This window comes from Penicillium chermesinum, assembly GCF_028974085.1.
Source record: "Penicillium chermesinum strain IBT 19713 chromosome Unknown utg000005l:1.0-4115287.0:1.0-4118363.0, whole genome shotgun sequence".
Classification (NCBI taxonomy): Eukaryota; Fungi; Ascomycota; class Eurotiomycetes; order Eurotiales; family Aspergillaceae; genus Penicillium; species Penicillium chermesinum.
Window position 1 is genome coordinate 2,446,408 of NW_026695315.1, and position 24,206 is coordinate 2,470,613.

The following is a 24,206-nucleotide window of genomic DNA, read 5'->3' on the forward strand; positions in this document are numbered from 1 at the left end:
TGTCTCGGTGCAATTTCGATCTATGGTGTGCTAGCCGATGGCATTGGATTGTATATTCACCTATTCGACCCGATCGCATTGCTAGCGCTCTCGTTTCCTTGTTCAGATGATTTCTAATATGCTTGGATCCTGACCAATTTGTGCCTTCTGTACACATGTTTCCTGGACTTTTATAATATATACCAGTGTTGACCTAATATCCGCATTTGGCGATGAAGTCGAAGGATTTTATGCCATGCACCATTCGTTCATCTTGCTTCAATACACATTTCGAGATGTCCATTCAGACCACATACCTTGCCTAGATGTGTATTAGTACTCTTCCTACCGTAGATAGGCGACTTGCGTACGCCTGGGGAAAAGAACCCCGAAATGCTCCGAGGTGCTGCCAGTGTGGTCCATTCGGCCATGCCTGTCTCCGAAGACAGTCAGCCAAGACAAGATTTTCACTCATCGTACCACTATAGGCAGTTCTTCCTCGCTTTCATCCCTGTTGCGGTGCTTGTGGGCTATCTCTCGCTGGGTCTGGTGACAGGTTATGGGACACGGAAGATCATGATCCTGATCGATTTACAAAGCACTTGATTCGTTTCCTTGTATACATCCCACTGGTTCTTGCCTTTGAAAGACTACCGGGAACGTAGATCCCTGCTTAGCGAAGACTCCACTGCGTGGACCCCTTCTCATCATTACTCCGTACATTAACCGAATCATATCTATCGTACTGCCCGCTCTGGGGTGGAACAATTCGCCCAAATACGCAAGGCTCAAGTCGCCCCGAAAGGAAAAAAAAAGGATCAGAAAGAAGATGATACCCTAAATTGATCGTCAACTCATGTAGTTTTTACACGTGTGGGCGGGCCCACCCCCCGAAACAGCAAATCATATATGCACCTGGAGTGCCACTGTCCAAGATCATGTCGCGGATGAGAAATAACACTTTGAATTCAAAAGTCTTCCGGGCTCTCCAGATCCCGCAGTTTCTGTCCAAGGAACCGGCCAAGCGCGGCACACTTCGACTCCAGCGCAAGCAGAACCGCCGGCTCAGCCGACAGGTTCAGACTGGCGAGACGCGCGAGATCGGCGCTTCGGTCGATCGCGTGTTGGGCATCAAGATCACCGTTCCGTGCGGGGGGATTCGGAGTTGAAGCACGCGCGCCCTGCTCGCCCTGAAGGGGTTCTGACGTGGCCCCATTCGCAGATGGAGCGTCGCCTGTACCGCTATCCGGGCCGAGGGGGTCGGCGTCGCCGTTGGCCGTGCTCTGGTCGGCTTTGGAAGGGCCCACTGCGGCAATAAGTACTTTGTCTGCGATGCGGGTGACCACGGCCACTGAATCATCCAGCTCGAAAACGATGGAGCCTACGTCACCGAGCGGCATTGATTGTGCTGTCACGTACGAAGAAGGGTGGGAGGCGGGGTTCACGCCGGTGAGGTTGCCGCTCGAGGCTGTCTTTGCGTAGCAGGTGTAGGCGGCGCCGTAGGTCGCGCTGAGGTTTCGTAATTGGCGAGAGGAGAGGGAGGATGCGTAGGCGAATACGGCGCCGTTAGTTGCGAAGACACTGAGGTGATTTTGATTAGCTGGTCGGAGCTCTTGGAAACATGCGCCGGGAGGGGGGGGGGCAGGGCAGGGCGGCCCAGCGTACAGAATAGTTGTGATCTCGGGGAGCGAGAGGTTGTCCTCCAACAGGTCTCCCAGCGCCTCCGAGTCGAGCATCTTGATATCGGGTAAGTCGGGCAGCATGATGTCGGTGGTACGATTCACGGCGGTTTCGGGGTGGGAGGAAGGAGGTTCCTTGCGAGATTCCTTGGAGATCGAGCGGGGGGCGTCCAAGCTGAAATTGTCCGGCGGGGTCCACGAGCAGTCCTCCGGAAAGAAGAAACAATTGTCTCTGTAATCTTCGTCGTCGTGATCGTACACGATGGGTTCGTCCGAGCTCGCCAATAGGTTTTGGGCGACCTGCGCACCGCAGCGGGCCCAGTACGGGAGGAACGGGGCGTCGGATGGGGCCGAGTCGCGAAAGGGAATGGAGACTGGAAGTTCAAATTCAGCCATCTTCAGACCCATGACAGAGACGAGTAGGGGTGTCTTGATCTTTCCAGAGCTCAAGGCGAGGCAGTGGGGGGCATAGTTAGGATGGGAAAGGGAGGAGTAGAGTATACAACTGGAAGTCACAGTGATTTCAACCCAGCCTGGTCATAGAAACATACGCTCGGAGGAGAAGGCTTTCTTATATGAACAGGCAAGGTAGGACTGGAATAGTCATGCGACTCCGAGAGGCTCGGATGGACCAGGGAACGTGTTGGAATATGTGGCCATCATTGGAGGGCATACGAACCAGCGTGAGGCTATCGACCAGGCAAGGCAATCGTGCTAAGCGCGGCAAAGAAGGAATTGGGGATCTAGAGGGCCCAGGAGCAACGAGGGCATGAGACCACGAAGTTCGAGGAACCACAGGCCAATCGCAGCAGAGCGATGATCAGCCGGGGCGGGGGTGGATTGTGGAGTGCATGCCAAAGAAGAAATTTCATTCCACGAACCTTGCAGCGAGAAAGATGGAGAATCGGCGCCCGAGAAGAGGAGTGGGGAAGAAGAGGAACTAAAGCCGACGAGGGTTTTGGGTTCCAGATTGCCGCCAGAGACGTCACATTCCGCTGAGCTCTAAGCTTGTCGCGGCTACCCTCGACTTCAGGATACACGACTTTTACATTCCTACAACTGCTTAAGGATCGATAAGGTTCTAGGCATCTCCCAGACCCCAGTTCAACACGCCGGGTTCCCTCAAATCGAACTATTTGCGCTATGGATTATGCCGCAGTCTCCACAGTGCCATTCTTGCGATCGTGCATTAGTTGGGCTAGTCAGGGGCAGGTGGCCCGAAGACTCGTGTTTTCATACTGTGGGGACCACGCAGTGGGAGCATTGGCATGGATTGCTAGAGGCAATGACTCAAGGTTTTTCTTTTCGATTTAGTCATGAAGTGCCCGATCAGCTCGTAAAGACCTAATCCTAGTAGTCATCATCATTAGTTGGTTTATCCCAGATCCCATCGAACCATCTCCCCGCCTCATCGGCCGGGTTGGCATGAGTCCTCGACAGAGTCACGCGACGCTCTCCGACGCCTTTCTCCTGGCCCCAGAAGCAGGCACGCCGCAGAACAGACACCATTTCCTCGCCCTGCTGGGCAAGAACACTGGGCCTACTATGAGCGTCTTTCCTTTTCGCACCTTCGGACCCATGATCTGAAAGGGTAGCTCCCGGAACCACATCGTCTGTAAGGAGCCGGATCCACGGAAGCGTAACCTCCAGCCTTTTCACTCCAAATCTCGGTCCAGACCATATGCCCCGACTGATACCATAGTCTAGCCCATACGGGGGCCAGCGTGAAAGAGCTTTTCGACGGCGGATACGTGGCGACGAATCAACTAGGCTTTCGCTATCGGCATTGTCTGAATCAATGTCAGGGTATGCATCGCGGTCCCATACCCAGTCAGCGACAAAGTCCGAGTCATCCTTGAGAATCGGGACAGGGTAATCTGGGCCAGTATGGTACTGCGGGAAAGTTTTGGGGACGTCCCGACCGGCAGAGCGAAGTAACAGGACTGGCGACGCGAACGCATCAAAGCTCTGCTCTGGAGTAGCGAAGAATTGCTCTCGCGCTTGTAGAAGAGGAATTAGATCCCACGGCGCCGGGCCATTTTTCTTAGAAGTGCGCCTTAATTTTTTGGTTGGGGTTTGAGAGTCTATCGCTTCTTGTGTTGTGCAATGCTCGTCCAGTCCTGACCAGTCGCATATGGGCGAGGCTGCTGCCACAGCGTGAACAGACCGTGCTTCTGTCAAGGCGAGCATAAGAGCTAACGAGCCTCCGACTTGTGAGCCAAAGATCCCGAGCTTTGCTGGTTTTAGGTGGGTTTGCACCCAATCGAATCCGGCCAGAGTATCATGCACCGGCGTAGGAAATTGATAGAGCTTGGGCTCTCTCGCATGTACAGATAATGGCTGCTCAAAATCCTGGGGTACCTCTGAAACAGGTGAACATTCATCTGGTCTTCCTAAGCGATAGTTGATGGTTACCACTATCGCGGACGCTCTAATCGCCAAGCGCTGCGTGGAGCTTAGATGCCCAAGTGGTCCGTCATCTATCCAATGCGGGTACTCATTCATTTGAGACGTTCCGGAGGCAGAAATTTGTGCATCGAAGCCTCGGAACACCGGACCTGGCGGTAGGTAGAGGATCACATTCGAACCCTGGCTGTGATCCTGGAGTACATGATTCTGTGTTACCGTGGGTCGCGTCACACTAAGATACACGATCAGCTCATCTCTGCGGTCATTATTGGGCATGCCACATCATATGGTACCTCAGGGATATGGACCCATTGTTCCCGATTGGAACAGTGAAGGAATCTTCGGAACAGGTTAAGGCCGATAAAAATCTTGCCCGTTGGCCGGTAAACTTGAGCCCGGGGGTTTTCAGACAGCTCTTGGTCCAGGATTGATAGAATCCTGAGCAGCGCATGGCGCCATTGGGCAGATGCCGGTGGCGAAGAAGAGGTGAAATTGTCGCCAACTTGGGAAGTCCCCGACGCGACGCGGCAACTAAGCAGCCGCGCGCATGAAGGACGCGGGCTCCTACAGCACTTGCCTCAGCAATCTCAACCTACGTTGCATTTGGCGAGCTTTCAAAAGTCGCTAAATAGATGATCTTCAGCCCCTAAAACCTGCTACTGTCCACAACCCATTCAATAGTTGCTGTTTACACCAATTTTCAAGTACATGCTCGACATGGCAGCTAGCATGTGGCTCCACGTGGGGAAATGTGGCCTCCGTCAGCTTGCATGAAGTAGAAGAACAAACGCTCCCAAGCCAGATACCTGTCGCTGCCTACAGATTTGCCTTCTCCTCCGGTGAAAGATTTCGCAGTGGTGGACCTGCCCGACTTCCGTCGCCCTTCATTGTATACGAACCTGCGGCCCCTGAGGACGGAGGCAGTCTCCACTTCTGCCGTAGCTCTTCCGATGCCTTATTCTCGAAGCAATCGGCAATATACTTGCCTAGCACAGGCAAGAATTTGAAACCGCTGACAAAAGTCAATCGCACATTCCAAAATTGGATACTAGACGTAGGGAGAAACTTACTGTCCTGCTCCACCAGTGGCCACGAAAAGTCCTTGCATATCCGGATGATAATCAATGATAAAATCACCCTTCGGGGTGTCCGTGTACCAGCAAAGACGGCGGTTCGTCCAAGGACGGTCGGCAAATTTGGGAAAGAATCTGCGCAAACCGTCCCGTAAACCCTCATCCGCATCATCGGGAAGATACCCTGTCTGCGCATTGCTACTGTCAAACTTTGGAGACGAAATTGTTCGCTGGAACCCATCATCCTGAACAGTAGTCTCGTTGCCAAATCCATACCCATGCCGGGCAAGCTTGAGGATATGGGAGCCTGGGGTAGGAGGGAAGCAGAATACTCCGCTGCTCAGATTGATCATCACGGGCGTAGCTTCCAAAGACCGCGCTTCTTCCGGCGTCAACTGAATAAACCCGACAGGCTGTCCAGAAGACGATGCCGCATGTGCCACATCGAAGAGTCGGTTTGTCCATGCGCCAGTGCTGACGATCACCTGGGATGAGAGTATATGGCCACCCCGGCGGAGATTGACTCCTACGACACGTGAGCCCTCTCGTCGCAAGGAGGTCACGGTTCCCCGAGGTCCCGAAATGATCGATATCCCCTCAAGACTGCATCGTGAAGCGAGCTTCTGTATGCTGCCGGCAGCATTTGCCCAGCCCCCCAAGCCGGTTCAGGTAGCCGTTCATGCCAGAAAGGTCAGATTGAATGTTCGGGAATGACTCCAGCAACTGTGTCGCATCTGCCAGGTCTTCAACTCGTCCCCCGATCGAAAGGACGGTAGCGCGTGACTTTTCAATCCACTCGTTCCGGGGCGTCTCCGATAGAAGTGCAAACCCGGATTCGTAATAATGCTCCTTGTAGTCTGTCGTCCAGCCCTCGTAGGCTTCCCGGGCCATCTGACAATAAACAGGGTCGGCATAGTCGATCCTGATAATCCGTGAGATATCGACACTGCTCCCATCTTCTGCTGGAGGTGTATATCGGTCTAAAACCGTGATATCTTCGTACCCTCGACGTTTCAATTCTAGGGCCGTGGAAAGACCGAAGACGCCGGCACCCACGACCAAAATCGAATCACTTTTCAAGACTGACATGTTATCTGCCAGTGGAGATATTCGTATAAATCAGACCCATGCTGTTCATTGATCGCTCGAGAATTTATACCATCCAGAATGGTGAGCTCAACCCGGCCTAGTCCGGCTCTTGGCGTCCGGAGATCACGGAACCGGGCCGTGTGCCGGACCAGAAAAGTATGTATATGAATGATCATGACGGATTCAAACTAAGCCAATCTTCAAATGCCCTGTCATAGTCTTGAAGTTGCAAAAGTAATGTGTCGCCGGTGGTGCTCACAAACGGGTCCGCTTCCTGTATCGGAGACGGCGCTGAAGGACCCCGGTGCTCAGGCTGCTCAGGAGGATATGTGACACATTCTGCTGCGACCGTTTTGTGCCCCGATATGCCAGCCGATCCAACGAGCGCAAAATCAGGGTCAGAAATTGAATTCACCTGAGAGATGTTTGGGTTCACAATATGTTCAGTCAGCTTTTGTCCAAAGATATCATCGGACCCATTTGTGTTTTGGCTGGCGTGCTGGTAGACAAGGACTTTCCATAGCAGCTGGAGATTAATTGACCAACGTCTTCGAGGGCTATCCGTATTCATTATATGGGTACTATTATCGCCAGGGAGAAGACCTCCGGGAGAAATACTGTCGCGTAGTTGCTCTAATTGAGTGGCCTGGTCAGGTTTTAGTACTAGGGTCTCAACTCTAAATGCACGTATAGGAAGCTGCTCACCTGGCGGTTTATATGAAGCCAACGATTCCCCATTAGGTTTAAGAATCGCATGCATTTATCAAATCCTGTCTGAGCTTTCATACTGAAGGCCTGGTCTTCAGCAAAGCTGTGCTGCAGGCATATCGTCGCCACAACAGTCACACAGTGGCCTATGGTTGGATCAGATATCTCAAAGCCCTTTTCTTCGATAAGATCGAGGAAATGCACAATCCACCCAGAGTGCAGTGTCAGCTGCTCGAAAGAGCTACGGAGGAAGGATTGCGGCATCGTCCCTCGGAAGTTCCGCAGTCGCATAGAAAGGAGAAATGGGTGATTCAAGATACACTGGACTGCGTGCCATCCGATTTGGAACAAAAACCATGGACCCCAGTAATCTCGGTGGGCTTGTATTTCCCCCAGTGGGAAGTCAGAGAAGCGACTAGCGTGTAGCCGGAATCTCAGCGGCATACAACTCTCATGTTCGGTGTGCCAGTAATTAATCGTGGAATAATCTGACTGCGGTGACCATGGCGGTTGTGTATCAGCACAGACCGGATTGAGAGCATAGTGACAGGCTAGGCTCCACAATTCACTCGTGTACAGGTTCGCGGAGTTTATACCAATTTCCAGCTTGGATGCCCTCCCGAGGGTCTTCCCTAAAGCCAGGCCCTCGAATAATGGCGCGGTAAGGGCCCTGCTGCCAAAAGGCCTGGCTGCCTCCTCAAGGCGCCGAATGTCCAAAGAACCCTGGAAATTTTGGAGCAGAATTATACTGGCGTAGCAAAGTTTGCGCTCATCTTTTTCAGCATCGAGATGATTGAAAAAGTCTAGATTGGGAGATCCGGTATTTTGTATAAGATATCGTGCCGTGTTTGCGTAGTAACCTGCTCGAATGATATTTCCAGCTATAATGTCACGCTTAGTGAGAACTCAACATAGGTTCATATCAGGCTTTTTACCAGTGAATTCTAGGACGCTTAGCAAGCAAAATGTCTGAATGGTGGACAACTCAACGCAGCCATCCAGCAAACGAGTCATGACGACCTTACTGGCTTGTTCTGTGTTCTTTCTTATCCGCATCGCCACTTCGCTGTCCTGGATTCCATGTCCATGGAAGCGAATACCCAATGCCTCGAGACAAAGTACAAGTTCTGGATCTCGATTTTCTAGAGATACAGCCACCGTATTCTGCGGGAATAGTGATAGAGGTTGTGAATTGCAGAACTTTAAGTAAAGCTGAATTGCCGATGGATCTGGTGAATATTTCCTATTTGAGATGAGACCCTTGTTTTTCGAAAGGAAGGGGAGCGACTCACGTAGAGCTATTATCCGATGCCGAAACCACAGGATGGGATGTATCAATTGGATGAACCTCACATGGATCGGGCGTGTGTTCTGCCCTGTTTCGGCCCAGGGAACTAGTAGAGAGTTAGAACCTAAGCGACTTTCCATGTTGTTCTTGTTCAGATCGGCCCTCACTTGATGTATTCCATCAACTGGTCGAGTTTATTCTCTATCTTGGTGACGCGGGAGTCCTATCCAGACTGTCAGAACCAGTTGCAAGACAGTATTTCGAGACCCTTACCATGCCTTTGGCGAAGTCGGAGCCCTCCTCTATTGCTTCTCCTGCGTACACGCATTGCTGGCCAAGTCGTCTACAGTAGGAGCATGTGGGCTTCTCTCCAGGGCATTTGGACTTCTTACGTCTTGTCGGTCATTTTTTGATCTTAGTATCAGGCTAGCCAGGATGATGCGGGAAAACGTGCTTACCGACAGGGCTCACACGCCTGGCGAGCGCGCTTATACGGTCGCTCATCCGCCATTTAAATTTCGCTGTCTCTCGTTTTAAGTTGGAAAGGCCTAGCAGAAGTGCAAATTTCGTCCTTCTATCCCAGAAGATGTGAGGGTCCACGCCATTGCGCGGATAGGGAAGGGAGATTATAGACGAGGTTTGATCAGACACATTGGCGAAGTGGGTCTCCCGGAAATAGGCCGCTCTTCTCCCGGCCGCGATTGCTATGACTTACATGAGCCTCAAGAAAAAAAAGAATGAAAGGAAAAAAGGCCCGTGATGGGCTTAACGACTGGGTTAATTTTAAGGGTATTTCAATTGGTTGGTCTATCTTGGTGCACAGAAATATGACAATACAAAAATGAGCGGCGCTTTAAATCAACACCGAATCCCTCGAAGCAAAAAAACCAGGAGATATCATGATCATCGGGACTTTATACTTTGTCTGGCACCTCCCGCTTAGAGCGACTCTGCCAGCCTGGGGTTTGGCCAGTCTTCTTATTAGAAGCAGTTCCAGCAGCAAAGCTACCAACCGCCACACGGAAATTGGTATCCCGAAGCCAGTACTGGTCATGCGAACGCTCTCCTTTAATAGAGCCAACAATATTCAGCGGATCAAGGTAAGTCGCTAGACGAGATGGATGATCTACCCACCCAGGACCATAACTTTCCGTCTGGCGGTCAACGCCCAGATACTGGATCTTCTCGCGCGGCAAGAAGCGACCAGGATGCAACAAATTTAGCCAGTAGGTGAAAATGAGCATAGGTCCCAGCTCAAAGGCATACAGAAACCATTCGTCGCTAATGATAGCTCCGCAGTTAGCAGTACAGGCCAGGTGGTTGAACGTCTCGAAGTTCTCAACAGCCCGGAAGATGCAGCGCATGAGAACGAGTGTCGAGGTAACGTAGAGTGTGTAGCAGACGATCTTGACATTTCGAGGAACGTCCCCGGCTCGAGCGACGCGGCGGCGGAAGGTCACCACCAGACTGAGAACGATGCGCTCAACCACAGCTTGGAGGTCTTGGCCGGCGGCAATTAATTTCCCTCCGGACTTCAATTGGGCGAGATCGCCTCTGGCTGCAGCTGCTCTTGCTGCACCTGCGACTGTGATGCTCTCGACCGCAGCACCGACGTAGACGAAGCAAATTAGGACCCGGTCGGGGTTCAGAACGGCGTGCATGCGCATTTAGTTCATGAGTCGACCGACGATATTGTAAGCTGCGGCAGAATAAACGGGGGGGGTGCAAGATAAATAAAGACATTTTGGGCAATATACAGATGCAGGTTGTCTGGGCGGTAGCTGGAGGCACAGCGGAGGATCCAGCCCACTGTGAAAAGGAGACCTCCCCATGATACCCAGAAAGTCACTCGCCAGAATCTGTAATGACTATTTTCTTCAGTTAGCAGATGTAAAGTTGTGGGCGGGATGGGGGCTCATGTACAAGTTCTGGAAATCATGCAACAAGAACGAGATACCAACCAGTGCTGCAAAGGCAGTAGGCAAGATATGACTGGGCATATAGCGATATAAGGTTTCGTTAGACGCCATGATGAATTATTGTTTGACAGGCTGGTGTAGGTGATCTCAGCAGGATGGGCCTGGACGAGCTTATATATCCTTCGACAGGACCCATAGTCCAGAGCACAGCCTTTCTCCAGAGTGACGAAGCGGTGTATCGGCCCTGGACAGGTTTAGCTTGGCCATAATATAGACGACTATGCACTCCAATTAAGTCAGAGAAACCCCACAAAATGGCTGCGAGACCACAAATGACCCTCTCGACATGATGAGCCATGCCCCACCGGGGCAGAGAAGATGTAGGTCCAACCAATCAGAACCTCCCCACTCAGACCAGTGGCACATTGATCCCAAAAAAGTTAGGCGTGACAGTGGGACTGTACTGCGTACAGTCATACTCGAGCGGTTATTGGCTAGAAAGGGCCTGTCATGCTGTCTAACGTTTCAGCCGCAAAGCTCTTCGAACGAACTGGGGGCCAAAGCTGGCGTCTTCGCAGAAAGCAATTTTGCGTCCTTTGCATCCTACGTCGTATCTGCGCTAGACCCCCTCGTCCCACCGAGCCAGCGGGGTTACAGAAAGAGTTTTTCTAGAAGCATGCCGGGGGTCCCTTCAGGGAAAGCCTGTGACGGGTGCCGACAGCAAAAGAAGAAGGTACATCAACTTCCATCTTCAGTCCCCGGCAAATGCTATGCATAACTCTAGGCCTTCGCTACAAGACTCACATGCTCTTAGTGTGACGAGAAGCAGCCCGCTTGTTCGCGATGTTTGCGCCTGAAAATCAAATGCGTGGGTTCGGGCCAGCAGCGCTATAAATTCCAGGAAGAGAAACGCTATACTATGGCTATCAAACCCCCCTAGAAACAACTCGTCGAGTCTACCGAAGGCAAGAAGTGCCATTTCAGCCTCTACGGGGAATGAATTCTGGGTGCTTAAGTCAAGTCGCGCTGCCAATATCTCCTCTCTATCAAGGAGCCCTCCACGTGCATGTCTTAGCACGGAGATCTCGTCCTTAATCACGCGGTTTGGTCAAATAATCAAGCCGTCCACTGACCCGCGATACAATGTTTGGTGGTCTTTCGGGCCATTTCTAGAAGATGTGCCGCGGCGTCTCGGTACAAATGAGGCACTGGACCGTGCCATCGATGTACTCACTACGTCCCATAATGACGTCTGTAATGGGCGCGTGGGGACGGTGGGGGCGTTGGCAAAGTACTCTCATGCGTTGCGCACTCTTAGTGTGTATGTGGAGGACCCGCGTCATGCACAGGACTCGAATACGCTCTGTGCCGTTATGGTCCTTCTCATTGCGCAGATGTTCCTGGGTGGATCGTCGCAAATTTGGTCTGGGCATACAGAAGGTGCCGCGCAGATTTTAAGAGCACGAAGGAGTTTTGGTCCCCGAGATGAGTTTGAGAAGAAATTGTTCATGTCTTTGCGAGGCAGCGTGGTATGTCTTCCCTATGTATCATCCTTTTGTATGGGTTTGTTGACTAATACCATCACGTCCAGTTATTCGAGGGCCTTTTCAACGATCGAATCTGCTTATCAGATAACGAATGGAATGATCTTGTCCGGAGCGACGCAGACCAAAACACTCCAGAAGGCCGCATTCTACTACTTCTCACCCAGGGTCCCTCCATCATAGGACGGGGACGTGCCATCTTAGAATGTAGCACCGATTCAACCTCACTCCGCGACGAGGTCTGGACGATCTATCAAACTTGCAAGACCGAATTGAGCGAACTCAAACGCCGCTGGATAGAAAGCGATTTTGCTAGCTTTGACTTGACGAGCATACCGCAACACAAAGTGAGCTACGTTTCCCCATTCCTGGCTTCGCATTATGAGCGGACCTATGGTATTGGGCTGATGGTCACGCTTGTCTTTAATTGCATGCTGAGTGCACTGAGTCCTATGGATGCGGTGGTGGAGTTTGATGCAACTTATATGTCAGAGGAGGTGCTTATACTTGCTGAGCGCGGGCATCAGTATCGCCCCATGGCGTCGGGGTATCTCCTTCTCTGTGCTTCGGTGGCGTGGATAGCTACTACGAACAGGGCACTCAAAGAAAAGTTGATGCTGATCTTGAGCGATTACCGGGGTGACTTCCAGGTACGTGAGATGACTTTCATGATGAAGGAAATCGGATGGGTGGGGGAGCACCTGCGGCTGGGGCGTTCGTATCGATCCAATGCAGCCTCTGTCCGAAGGCAGATCCGCGCTGAAGAAGACGTCTATCCGAGCCCTTCACATGATAGATAGTAATTATTATTCATGGGGTACGACTTCACGCCTTCATCTGTACATATACTTCGTTTCATGTAAATATCTCGGCTGGTTGGTAACTTGTGTCTTGGCTCAATGATAAAAGAATTCACAGGAGAAGATGAACAGACGCTCGGTTCATTCGTGAAAGGACGAGTTCTCAGAACAAGAAGAATACAGGAAGCGGCCCGGTTTGTATGGACACTGAAAGTTCAAACCAAGGAAAGATGGGACAAGAATAGGGAAGTGAGAAAAAAAAACCCCAGACGCTATGCGAAGAGACAAATCAGACCATGTGGGTGGGGGCAAACTATATGGCAGGGCACACCGGGGCTACCGAGACTAGCACTTGATAGGGGAAGTCACCAAGTGAAAGACAATGACGGCGAGTAGCATGGTACTCTGGCGGTATCGTACAGCGACCCTCAAGTGCTGGTTTTTTTCGGAAAGATGAACCCTAGGCCGGCTGGGTAAATGGATGTTTCAGGTAGTGCTGTAAGGGGAGGGGAAAGAGTAGCGAGGCGGAGGTGGAGGTTGAAGGAAGCAAAGAGAGGAGTCAATGAAGACGAGAGCTCTGTACAGGCTAGAATCGACCAGAATAGACAAGGTGGGTATTTCAGCTGCAGAAAGTGAGAATGCAGATTGGTAAAAGAGGTAAATGAAGATGCCGTCACTCGGTTTCACCACATATCGTCGTCATCGTCATCGTCTAATTGGACATCATCGCCAAAAGACGAGTGATCATATGAGTAATGTCCCGATCCATAGCCATGGCCGTTTTCGTAGCCGTGGTGACCATTTCCATGCTCGTGGTAGCGGTCGCGAGGATCGTCATCGTACTCGTACATTGATGGGTCATCATATCCATTGTCCCCATAGTGTTGATCGTGGGCCTATGAGATATCAAAGTTAGCATTTGCAAGTGTGAGCATCTCAAGGGTGCTGACCTCTTGATACTGCTGATACTGCATGTACTCATCCTGCTGGTCACGGGACTTGGTTTTTCTTTGAGACCCTGAAGCGACCATCATTTGGGGGTGCATCTGTTGCACCTTCTCTAGGTATGAGTACATGAAGTTACTCAGCAGAACCTGTGAGTACAAGGCGCGGCGAGGGTTGGCGAGTTTGATATGGGCCATGCGGTAGATCGCTCTTTCTTCCAAAATGGAGAAACGAGTCCAAGCGTAATCGACATCAGGTACCAACTGACGCATTGGAGGATCGGGGGAGTAATTTCGCGACGAGTTTTTACGGTGATGACCGTCGCCGCTGTGTTTCTTCCGCGCACCGCCAAAAATAGACGAGAAAATGCCGTCTTTCTCTTTTTTGTCCGCAGAGGCCCGCCGGGCATTGTCTTTGCGCCTCTCCTCCTCCAGCTTTGGATCTAAACGGTCAATAGCGATGCTTTCCCGGCCCTTCGTGCTGGACTCTGGAGGTGGCTGTGGTGGATCAGGGCGAGTGCTGCTATGAACTATATCCGCAATTCGTGATCGGGATCGCTTGGGTTCTCCATCTTTGTCCTTCTTCTTATCTTTCTCCTCACTTCCCAGCAGCCAATGCCAGCTGGATTTTCTGCTTCCGTCCGAGTCTTTTTTCGATTTCTTACCCTCTGACCTCCGCTCTTCTGGCTTTCGCTCTTCATGGATGGTTGGAATAAACGACAGACTGTCTGTTCGCGTACTGTTACCGGGTATCATCTGAGGATTATTGGCAAAATCGTTAAGCGTTGGCGTAGTTTCTCTACCATGTTGGTCACTCATTAAGGTTCGTTTCGTAGGAGTGGTATCTTGTTGCTGAGGTGCCTTAGGCGAATATGCAGAAGACCCGTCGCGCTCTCCCACTCGGCTTGGTAGTGAAGCTGAGGCAGAAGACCCGCGACGGGAGTCATTTGGAGGTGATTCGGTTATTGCAGGGACACTTTGTGCTGATGGTGGTATGTTCAAAGTGGATCGACCGTTTGAGCTGATGCGGGAATGCCATTGCCGGGCGTAGGAGGCAACGTTTCCTTGTATTGAAGGATCCTCCCGGTCAGAGTCGGCGTCTGTGGGGGCGTTTTGTGATGCAGCAGTTTGTTCTGCCTCTGGTCGATCAAGGATTGTATCAAATGTGGAACTAGTTGTAGAGCCTGGTACATAAGCAGTGCTACGAGAGGAGCTTGACGAAGCACGTTGTGGTAGGCCTGGGGTAGCGGAGTCAACTGAGCTACGCGCTGGGTCTTTGTCAGAGAGTGTGATCTTGGGAGGCGCATCGGCCGATTCGGACAAGCCTCTTCCAACCCTCTTCGAATATGGTGGTTTCTCGCCCTTTTTCAAGCTGCCCTTCCTGTATTGGGTTCGAGTTGATCGTCTCAGGCTGTGTCCTGGAGGCGCCGGGGTAGAATGGGTTTATCCTCGTTCGAACTAATGGCAAGATTTTGTAGCCCTCGAGCTAGAATTTCCTTCTCTCGATCAGATGTCTTCGAGTCGTCGACTAGTGTCTCTAACTCCTGCAGATTTGGACTCAGCATGCCGTCCCGTTTGCTTGAGGTCTGCGAGCGTTGCCGCTCCAATCGTTCTGCACCATCTGTGTAACCACTTGAACTATCAATCTGCTTAGACAGCATTGACCGTTTCCGACGAAGACCGCTGTCTGAGCCGGATCGTTCGGGGCTGAGGGAAGAGTAGTCGCCGGATTTCCGTTTGATCAGGTCAGCCTTGCTTTCCAGAAACGACTTGAACTCCTTCGGCGCCAGCTCCGGGTGCAGGCTCGCTGGAACCCAGAATAATCGCGAGGCGTCATTTTCGTCTGCGGAAGGTGACGGCGGTAGAGATGGGATCGAAAGGTTATTGTTGCTGCCGCCAAAAGAAGGAAGATCAGGGTCTCCGGCAGCTGCAACATCCATAGACATTCGTCGAATTGCCGCGAGGTTGTTGAGTTCTTGAGCAACAGCTGCTGGGTTCGATTCGTAGCCGATGTCGTTCAAGGGGAAGGAGGAGGTTGCGGTTTCTGAAGGCGTCCTGTTCGAATCGGAGCCGGCATCACTATCACGATCGAAGGATCGATGGCCTACTAATGGCGGTCGCGGATTTCCTTTCGTTTGCCTTGATTGTCCTTCGGCCGGCGAAGTCTGTATGGAGGCGGGTGAGAGGGTTTGGGCGTTGAGAGGCTGCCGTGGTATGGTCGTGATGGATTCTGAATTGGCCGAAGGTATATAGCTCAGGCGCCGTGGATCATTAGGATCATAGTCATCGTCGTACATGTGGCCTATTGCCTCCGTAACATGGTGGCTAGGGTCGCTTATCGACAGATGGGGTGAATGGCCTCTCCGCGTCGCGTGTCCTCCGCTAGCCTCAGGGGCAGCCATGGAAGCCTGTATCACGGGGTTGTGGTCAGCATCGGTCGGCAGAAGTTAGCTCTGAGTCAAGGCCTCAATCGATAAGCAATGCTCGTCAAGTCGAAGGTGGCTCCTCGTTCGGCATAAGATCCGGACTGGAGAGGCGAGGGGGGGTTTCGGGTAGGACCATGAAACTGCCTTCCGGACAGACCGCGGTCCAGCAAGGAAGAAGAAGAGGCTATCAGAAGGACCAAGGAACGCACCTGCATGGGAGCCAGCTATACAGCAACCGACGGCTGGATAAGCCTGAAGAGCGGGCTCGGGGAGGGGTCGGTTGGAGGGGGGGCGTGTCAATGTATCACCTGGAGAAGGATATCGATCATCGAAGCGGGGGGGACGGCAGAAAAGGGTAGGATGTCGCGACCGGGGGCATTGGTCAAGACCCCAGGACTCCAAGGTTGGAGGAAAGGAAAGTGGAAGGGCGGAAATTCGAGGTTTGTTAGGGGTCGGTCGCAGCACCTGACATCCGAAGATGTTTTCCTAAATCACGACCACCTTTTTTCCATTGCACGAGCAACCTTGTGCCTGGCTCCACTTTCTGTCCCAAAGGAGCCGGGCGAAAAGCCTGGCCCTTGGACGATCGCGACCCGGTTTTTCCTCTCGGGGCTTTATGCTCTCAGATCTACAAGTCTATATACATTTTCTTGGCTACCGTCTACTGTCTTAGCCTTCACCTGACTCTTCTTTCCCGCTCGCTTCATCCGCATGATCGCGCCACAGATTCCCTTTCAATTGATTGGGATGGACAGCATGGTAAACATGGTCAAAGGCTGCGTGATTCACACCTCAGTCCAAATTCCAACCCTTGTCGGACATGAACAAGTACAACCTCGTCTCTGTTGAGGGAGAGAGAGACACGGAACCACCAGCTCCATCGCTGCCTCCGTGACACAACCATTTCGATAGGTAACGTGGGTTAAGGGGAACACGGGGGAACACTTGGAACAGCCCCAGGAGGCAGTCACTGCGATCAAAGTAGACTCCAGGTCCGATACAAAAATTCCGACTAGAGTGGCACAGAAGACTGGGGACAGATCAACCACTTGAAGAAATAGGGTCTGCTCAGGGTCTGGCGTTTCCGATTCTCGACCCTAGTGCCGTCGTATCTTGATTGGACGTGGTGTTACTCTACAGTCTACATCAGCGGGGGGGCAGGTTGTGTAAGTGTTAGCGTAAGCGATACTCAAGTGTAGCAGAGGGTCTATCCAAGGTGGTTCATGAATTTACCACTGAAGACTTGACTTGGGAAGGTTATTTTAGCACGTAACGATAGGTCGGAAAAAAAAAGAGGATATGCAAAACGACAACTCTAAAACGTGCAGCCTCACAAAAAAAAAAAGGGAAAAAGAAAACGCGGGCTCCACTCGGCAATGTTAACGTGCTCGCCAAGAACTCGAGAAGGTTCCTTGCAATCAAGTACAAGCAGACGAAGGATGACTCGACTCAGTATTGGAAGGGCAAAGGGGAAAGACTAGAAACTGAATCCCAGCCGGTATATTCATCTCCTTTCTCAGCTATGGACCCGTGCTTTCCCAAAATCAGCAGTGCGGCATAGCCACGAGGTATCATAATTGCTTTGAAAAATTTAAGAAGCATCAACATAGTTGCTGCAAAACAAGTCAGTACCAAAAGAAAAGAAAACACAAGAGGAAAGATAAGGGGGTTCTTACCTGGGGAAGATTCCAACGCGGTCGCCGATCCTGCCTGTCCACCAATCCTCCGCTTTCTCTGTCCGCTTCAGAATGGTAATGATCTCACCCTTCTTGAATCCAAGATCACCGTCCTGATCTGCATCAAATGTATACAATGCGATCGCCTGGTCAGACCGTAGTCCCGCACCCTGGCCCGTCTTCTGGCTAAAAACCGGCTTCGGCGCAGAAGGACGAGTAGGGCGACGGTCAGAGTAGCTATAATCATCATCGTAGCCAGCAGTATTACTACGGCTACGGCTACCATAGCCACCAACGGTATTGCTATAGGTCGAAGAGCGGCTGAAACCTCCGGTAGGTTGATCGTAGGTATCGTCTTGCCATGTATTCGTCCGGCGAGGACTATCACGGTAGTCGTAGCCATCATAAGTATTTGAACGTTCGCGTCGTGTGCCTTGGCCATAGGCATCTCCTCTCCGACCCTCCCAAACCAAGTCGTCATGCCTGTCGTCGTATACGGGCACGTCGTTGTACATAGAGTCGCTGTTCATCCGTACATTGCCCTGGAAGACCCGGGATTCGAGAACGCGCATCAACGCATCGGTAGAGGGCGGGGGCCGCACGCTACCCGAGAGCAGCTGGGCGGCAGAGACACGGCTGTGGTACATTTTCTCGTTCGCATCCTTGCGCTCTATGAGCATACTGCCTTCCAAACTGACACCGGCGAAGAGACCCTTCGTCTTGGAGTAGGAAAAGACCGCCGCGACCCCCCTTGGTACTGGCTGCACCTGCAGCTTCCGCATTCCGGCCAATTGGTCCAGCCGCAAGCGACACGTTTCCACCGAGAGTGAGTGTGCCGACTTGGGAGAATGTGCGCACAGCGGAGGCATCATTGAGAATGAAGACGAAGTCGGTCAATTCGAACCCAATCTGACCACCTACTCCCGCGCCGCCGGTCGCAATAGCCGAAGGAGCTGACCAAGTGCCATCAGCGAGCCGGGCGATCACGATCCCTGATCCTAATCGACCAGAGCCAATGAATCCAGCTTTGAGGACGGTCAAGATAGCAAGTCCCTGTTGACAAAATTGGGTCAGCCGTTGATCTGAACGAGTGCCCCCGCTCTCGGAGGCAACAGGGAATCGAAGAGTTCTCACCTTAGCGTTTGCCAGAATCTCGGGCGGAATGACCTTGTCGGGTCCGAATGCTTGCCTGGGGTCGACGAAGGAGGTGAGGATCTTGGCCGCCTTCTTACATTCACCTATTACGGGAGGGGTGTATTAGCCGGCTGAGCCGTGACACACTGCGGGGAAGCAGGCAAGGAGGAGGTGATATAGATTACAGAGCGGACATACTGGCCAGTGACGAAGGAAGCGGGTTATTGATCCCGAGAGGCATCGTCGCGGAGGAAGGCTTTGTAACCGATTCAGGAGAGACTGGGAGGCTGAAAGGACGATGACCCGGGGAGGTTCAAGCAGGTTAGTCAGTCGATACTGGGGCCGTTTGTGGGTCAGGATGCCGCGTTTGTGGTTCGCGGAGAAAGACCAGATGAACGCACAGGGCAAGGCACAAATATCAAGGTGTGTAGCGATTCTTGAGATTGTAGCGCAGCTCTTGCCTTCCGCCTGGGCAGCTCTGGGAGCCCAAAGGCTTATATAGTCGAGTTGTAACCGTCCCCACTCTGCTTGCCTGTATTGGCAGTGGCGCAGCAGCCGTCCTTTCCAGCCTCATCCGAAGGGACTCCATATCAATGGATAATTGTTTGATCCCAGATCTGTCTGTTAAAACCAACGACTCTCAAGCTGCTTTTCGCTTACAAACCAAGGCATACACAAGTATATGCACGTATGGTTTGGAGGTGACACGCAGTGTGTCAAAAGGTTTATGTATTGGTGAGCACTCATGGAAGCCATTTCGGAGAACCCAATCTCACTCCATTACTGTAAATATAGACAACCTGAAAATTTTAGCTATCCAGCTAACCCCATAGACCAAATCATTTCTATCTAAAAGCGGTCACCATGGCCCACTGACAAGGCTTGCTTCGCTGTCGAGCGAATCCTGCAGCGGTGGAATTCAGATTTCAAACCTCATTTGAATCAATTGGCATTGCTCCATCTGACGACAGATGTGGTCGGAGACACCGGGTCTTTTGCAATGACTGTGCATACTAGTAAATAATGCCAGGTAAATACCATGGAGTATTCATTTAAGCAGGGCTTACTGGTGGCTCTACTTGTCTCCGGGTTGAGATCCATTCTCTGGAAGTCATTGGCTCGAATCGCCAAGTAATGATCCTACGACTATATGCCAACAAGGTTCCCTTATTAGGCTCAGGAATTTTGAAGACTCGCTTCAGATCATCGCAACGCTCACACGACTGACGCGTTATACTATACATGTGTACAGCTTGAAGTTTCAGAGCGCCGATCTCTCGTCAGTGAGCAAAATTTCCAAGACTAGAATCTGGCTCGAGATAATATTATACTCACTAATGATGCTCTGCACTTAATCATGTCTAATAAATGCATCTTCTTGATATTATCTCGAATGAAATTCGGCGAGGCTGCTACTAGTATTGTCATCCGCCCCTCTCGGCCTTCCCATTTGTCATTTTCGCAGCTCGGGTCTTCGCTGACATTATCGATGCGGGTGCCCACGTCATAGGCCTGAGTTAATCTGGAGCTCCCAGCATTTTAAGCTCGACTTTAAATAGATCGCTCTGTCCTGGGACCAAAGTACTCAGAACACCCACTACAGCGAAGACGACTCAGTTCAAAGACGGCTTTGCGCTCACATCCTAAATCTACTATGTCGACCACAAACAACGTTGCTTTCACAGCTCCTCTGAACCCTCCTGGGGCTACTACTATCCTGAAAACAGAGCAGATCTGGGCAGGCTTGCTTCTTAAAATCCGATCGGCGCAGACGTTCGTCCCAAAGGCTATCCAATCCACAGCAGTCATCTCCGAAACCCATGACTCCTCGACTGGCAATCCTGTAACGGTTCGCGATGTCGTCTTCCGCGAGGACCAGCGCACAGTCCGGGAAACAGTCACCGCTTATAAACCTTCCAGGGTTCTCTTCAGCCAGCCAAATGGCAGCGTTGTGAACAACATTGTCAGCGAAGGCGCTGATGGAGAACTATACATGACTTATACTTTCGAGTGGAACCATCCTGATGCTTCCCAGGAAGAGCTTGGAGCTCTGCTTGAAAAGGAGAAAGCAATGGCCAGGGGAGCTGTTGAGGGAACGATTACAAAATTGAGAGAGCTTGTTGAGAGTGGGAACCTTTAGATGATTCTTTAATTCTTCAAGATCTGGAACTATCAGTATATAACAAAGAACTTGAATCAACGAAGTGACTCACCAGTGCCTTGCGCCCTTACAATCCATTTTAACTCCAAAACGTTTTCCGTAGTGGAATTGAGCAAAAGAATTGGAAATCTGTTTAGGGAATCATGATTCAATAACCCGTCTATACTATTGGCAATGTATCTTGTCAGCACACATGAGCTCCTTGGCTATTCCAAGGCATAGAGCGGACAAGGAACGTCACTGAAGAATGCCACTAGATCAACAGTGCGTCACAAATAGACCAGTACAGTATTTTCTTTAGTGCGAGAGCATGCCACTTGATCCGAAGGTAGGGGCTGGCCGGCTCCCGCGCCTTCCACACCCCGAACCCCGAGATTATCAATGGCAACCAGATAACCTTGGAAACTTTGGAAAGATACTATTAAGGCTGTCTAAGAAGCTCCCCCTTTCGGTCGGACGAGATCGAGGCATTAGTCAACCTTCGTGACCTCTGGCCTGCAGAGAACTATAAGATAGGTTGTGCGATTGAACAAGTTTAAGAGGGCCAACATCGACTCGGAGCTTCCAGCCACATTCCACACGACAACCTCACTGGGATCTCAATATCTCACCTAAAGTGTGTCCAATACGATTAAATAATGGCGAACTCATTTGTTGCCGTCGCCGGTGCCACCGGCGCCCTCGGCAAACTCGTTACCCATGCCTTACTCAAGCGCGGCGTGGCCGTCAAGGCCCTCGTACGCCCAAACACTGCGCCAAACCGCACCAATGATCTCCGTGATGCGGGCGCCACCATTGTCCCTATCGACTTATCCAATGTACAAGCCTTGACTCACGAGTTAGAAGGCAGCAAATGCGTCGTGTCGACTCTCCAAGGCCTGAAAGATGTTATGCACACCACGCAAGGTAACTTACTGGATGCCTCGGTAGCCGCCAAGGTACCGCGCTTTATCCCATCCGACTTCTCCCTCGACTTCACGAAGACAGCACCCGGCTCGAACCGCAATCTGGATATCCACCGCGAATTCCATGATCGGCTCAACAAGTCCGGCATTGCCTGGACGAGCATCCTCAATGGCGGCTTCTTGGATCTCATGGCGGGCGAGTCTCCGTTGATCAACCACAAAAGCCGGACGCTCCCATATGTAGGCCAGCCAGACCAGCTGCTCGATTATACTTCCATGGTGGACACGGCCGCATTTACTGCCGCCGTTGCCGCGGATCCGAACCCTACGCCAAAGTTCCTTCGTATTGCCAGCGTTACGGCCAGTGTACAGGATATCGCTGATACCCTGACTACTATCTATGGTGTGCAGTATACGCCTAGGTGGATGGGAACTATTTGGACTGCTCAGCTCATGATCTCTACAATGCGACTATTTGGCGGTGAAAATGAAATTTTCCCTGTCTGGCAGGGAATGCAGTACATGGTTAATATGATGTCCGGAGATGGGAAACTGGAGCCGTTGGATAATGATCGTTACCCTGATATCGCTTGGGATCGCCTGGAGGATTTCTTGCGTAAGCATAAGGTGCAAGCTTGAAAGCTCAATACAACCGAAGGGCAATGGAGGTCGCCGGCGTGCTTTCTGCAGAATTGATCCTCTTCCGGTTTCTCATTTTCAGGCAACTGGCAAGATATCCGAAGCCAGTCTGATCTTGTACGCAATAATAGCCACAATTGTTCTTATCTCAAGTCTAATCTCCTAGTTGGCTGAGCATCCACGAACTTCTACGGGGAAAGGCTTGGAGACCTGCACCATTTTGTCTTCTTCTATAAATTGTCATTTCACTCATCGCTTGTGGCACTGGGCCGGCTAGGAAGCTCAATCGCACATATAAACTCTAATATTCATATAAAATTCCAAGGATTATTTCCACTTATTTCCCGAAGACCTTGAAGCGGCTCTCGAGAGGCTGGAACTGCTTCTCGGCTGGCTCAGAGGGGTTCTGGGGAACGCCGAAGACAAGCTGAGCATCAAGCTTCCAGGAAGCGGGAAGATCCCAGGCCTTGGCGACCTCCTCATCAATCAGAGGGGTGTAGTGCTGAAGGTTAGCGCCGAAACCCTCGGCTTCAAGAGCGAGCCAGACTGTAAGTGGGTGTTAGCTTAGCTACAGCCCAAACTTGGAACCGCCAAGAGGTCGCGCTCAAGACTTACCAAGGTACTGAGACATAGCGACGGACTCAGTCGCGAAGGGGTCGAACTTGTCTGCGTAGATGGCGAACTTCTCCTTAATAGCCGCCAGGGACTCGAAGTCAACAAAGAAAAGAACCTGTTTCACGCGTTAGAAAGGCGAATTCATCAGTTCCATGCGGCCTAGCACTGACGGTTCCGTAGCCGGCCTTGAAGGCATTCAGTTTGGGGAGAGTGCTGCTCTCGAACTGTTCCTTGGGGACGTGGCCGGCCGCGACAAGACCCTCGAAGACCTTGATGGTCAGGTCCCAGAGCTTCTTGTGCTCATCCTTCAGCAGGAGAACGACGCGAGAAGTCTGGGTGTTGAAGGAGCTGGGGACATGGAGGACGGAGTCCTCGACGATACGCTGAATAGCGTCATCCGAGATAGGGCTCTCGGCCTTCAGACCGTAGTAGGTACGGCGACTCTTGACCAAGTCAAGCAGGGTAGAAGTAGCAGGGTTCTTGAAAGCAGACATGTTAACGATGGCGCGAAATTACAGGGGGAGAAAAAGAGAAGACTGGATGAAGAAGAGTAGCGTCTAGATGAGAAAAGGGTGGGGTACTTATAAGGGCCGCGACAACAGCCCTGGAGCCTCCTTTAATAACGCCTAGTGGTCGCTAGGCTAGAGCAGAAACCCATCGCACCATCGCACCATCGCAATATCTCCGCCCATTTAGTGCTATAACCAATCAGGAGGGGCCTTCGCCCGTCCGAGTCTCGGATTTATAGCGCACCGGATCTACAGAACTGACAAGAACCCCACCCCCCGATTCCGCTATTATAAATCAGAAATCATTGGGCTTGGATGTTGCAACCATACGAGCTATAATTATGATAGTGAGTGTGCCTATGTTAACTATTCCTGACTAAGAACATCATAGGGCCCTTAGCTATGCACATGGGCCGCAGCTTTATACCAATTAGATACGCACCCAGTCATGCTTAGGTTATATTTCTTTACGAGGTATTTTGAGATAGCTAACTAACGAAGAGTTGCTGACCAATTTAAAATTGACCGTCTCAAAACGTGGCTTAGAGGTGGCTTCCCGCGCGAGGTAACCTCAATCAGGCACAAGCGACAGCGTCAGTAGAATGTTCTGTTCTTTCTGCGAGGCGCGGCGGTGAGCCAATCAGCGTTGGGACCGCAACAGGCCCATTGGTTTACGGATGACAAAGGTTCCCATAAGCGTAGTGGGGTT

General features: G+C 51.5%; 12 protein-coding genes across 12 annotated transcripts; 4 read left to right on the forward strand and 8 right to left on the reverse strand.

Moving 5' to 3' along the window:
* Positions 1–372: 372 nt before the first annotated feature.
* On the forward strand, positions 373–585 carry N7468_007082 (uncharacterized protein; the record flags this gene model as incomplete). Its single annotated transcript, XM_058476378.1, has 1 exon — positions 373–585. The coding sequence occupies one exon, from the start codon at positions 373–375 to the stop codon at positions 583–585; it is 213 nt and encodes a 70-aa protein (XP_058329268.1).
* A 362-nt stretch (positions 586–947) lies between these two features.
* Positions 948–2,066, reverse strand: N7468_007083 (uncharacterized protein; the record flags this gene model as incomplete). Its single annotated transcript, XM_058476379.1, has 1 exon — positions 948–2,066. One exon carries the CDS (start codon positions 2,064–2,066, stop codon positions 948–950), a length of 1,119 nt encoding a protein of 372 aa, XP_058329269.1.
* Positions 2,067–3,008: 942 nt separating this feature from the next.
* N7468_007084 (uncharacterized protein) lies at positions 3,009–4,343 on the reverse strand (the record flags this gene model as incomplete). Its single annotated transcript, XM_058476380.1, has 1 exon — positions 3,009–4,343. One exon carries the CDS (start codon positions 4,341–4,343, stop codon positions 3,009–3,011), a length of 1,335 nt encoding a protein of 444 aa, XP_058329270.1.
* Positions 4,344–5,133: 790 nt separating this feature from the next.
* On the reverse strand, positions 5,134–5,493 carry N7468_007085 (L-pipecolate oxidase; the record flags this gene model as incomplete). Its single annotated transcript, XM_058476381.1, has 1 exon — positions 5,134–5,493. The coding sequence occupies one exon, from the start codon at positions 5,491–5,493 to the stop codon at positions 5,134–5,136; it is 360 nt and encodes a 119-aa protein (XP_058329271.1).
* A 244-nt stretch (positions 5,494–5,737) lies between these two features.
* On the reverse strand, positions 5,738–8,631 carry N7468_007086 (fungal specific transcription factor domain-containing protein; the record flags this gene model as incomplete). The annotated part of the gene is made up of 9 exons (XM_058476382.1): positions 5,738–6,222; positions 6,300–6,417; positions 6,489–6,875; positions 6,935–7,818; positions 7,873–8,180; positions 8,230–8,331; positions 8,393–8,448; positions 8,499–8,568; positions 8,618–8,631. The coding sequence occupies 9 exons, from the start codon at positions 8,629–8,631 to the stop codon at positions 5,738–5,740; spliced, it is 2,424 nt and encodes an 807-aa protein (XP_058329272.1).
* Positions 8,632–9,139: 508 nt separating this feature from the next.
* N7468_007087 (uncharacterized protein) lies at positions 9,140–9,892 on the reverse strand (the record flags this gene model as incomplete). Its single annotated transcript, XM_058476383.1, has 1 exon — positions 9,140–9,892. The coding sequence occupies one exon, from the start codon at positions 9,890–9,892 to the stop codon at positions 9,140–9,142; it is 753 nt and encodes a 250-aa protein (XP_058329273.1).
* Positions 9,893–11,085: 1,193 nt separating this feature from the next.
* N7468_007088 (uncharacterized protein) lies at positions 11,086–12,488 on the forward strand (the record flags this gene model as incomplete). The annotated part of the gene is made up of 2 exons (XM_058476384.1): positions 11,086–11,673; positions 11,736–12,488. Coding segments are annotated over 2 exons (1,341 nt in total), but the record flags the coding sequence as incomplete, so codon positions are not given.
* Positions 12,489–13,171: 683 nt separating this feature from the next.
* N7468_007089 (putative telomere silencing protein Zds1) lies at positions 13,172–15,834 on the reverse strand (the record flags this gene model as incomplete). The annotated part of the gene is made up of 3 exons (XM_058476385.1): positions 13,172–13,384; positions 13,439–14,850; positions 14,892–15,834. 3 exons carry the CDS (start codon positions 15,832–15,834, stop codon positions 13,172–13,174), a joined length of 2,568 nt encoding a protein of 855 aa, XP_058329275.1.
* Positions 15,835–17,449: 1,615 nt separating this feature from the next.
* N7468_007090 (SYLF and SH3 domain-containing protein) lies at positions 17,450–18,909 on the reverse strand (the record flags this gene model as incomplete). The annotated part of the gene is made up of 4 exons (XM_058476386.1): positions 17,450–17,471; positions 17,535–18,284; positions 18,346–18,772; positions 18,867–18,909. 4 exons carry the CDS (start codon positions 18,907–18,909, stop codon positions 17,450–17,452), a joined length of 1,242 nt encoding a protein of 413 aa, XP_058329276.1.
* A 1,413-nt stretch (positions 18,910–20,322) lies between these two features.
* On the forward strand, positions 20,323–20,808 carry N7468_007091 (SRPBCC family protein; the record flags this gene model as incomplete). The annotated part of the gene is made up of 1 exon (XM_058476387.1): positions 20,323–20,808. One exon carries the CDS (start codon positions 20,323–20,325, stop codon positions 20,806–20,808), a length of 486 nt encoding a protein of 161 aa, XP_058329277.1.
* Positions 20,809–21,467: 659 nt separating this feature from the next.
* N7468_007092 (uncharacterized protein) lies at positions 21,468–22,373 on the forward strand (the record flags this gene model as incomplete). Its single annotated transcript, XM_058476388.1, has 1 exon — positions 21,468–22,373. The coding sequence occupies one exon, from the start codon at positions 21,468–21,470 to the stop codon at positions 22,371–22,373; it is 906 nt and encodes a 301-aa protein (XP_058329278.1).
* A 337-nt stretch (positions 22,374–22,710) lies between these two features.
* Positions 22,711–23,482, reverse strand: N7468_007093 (uncharacterized protein; the record flags this gene model as incomplete). Its single annotated transcript, XM_058476389.1, has 3 exons — positions 22,711–22,919; positions 22,989–23,103; positions 23,159–23,482. 3 exons carry the CDS (start codon positions 23,480–23,482, stop codon positions 22,711–22,713), a joined length of 648 nt encoding a protein of 215 aa, XP_058329279.1.
* Between the last annotated feature and the right edge of the window lie 724 nt (positions 23,483–24,206).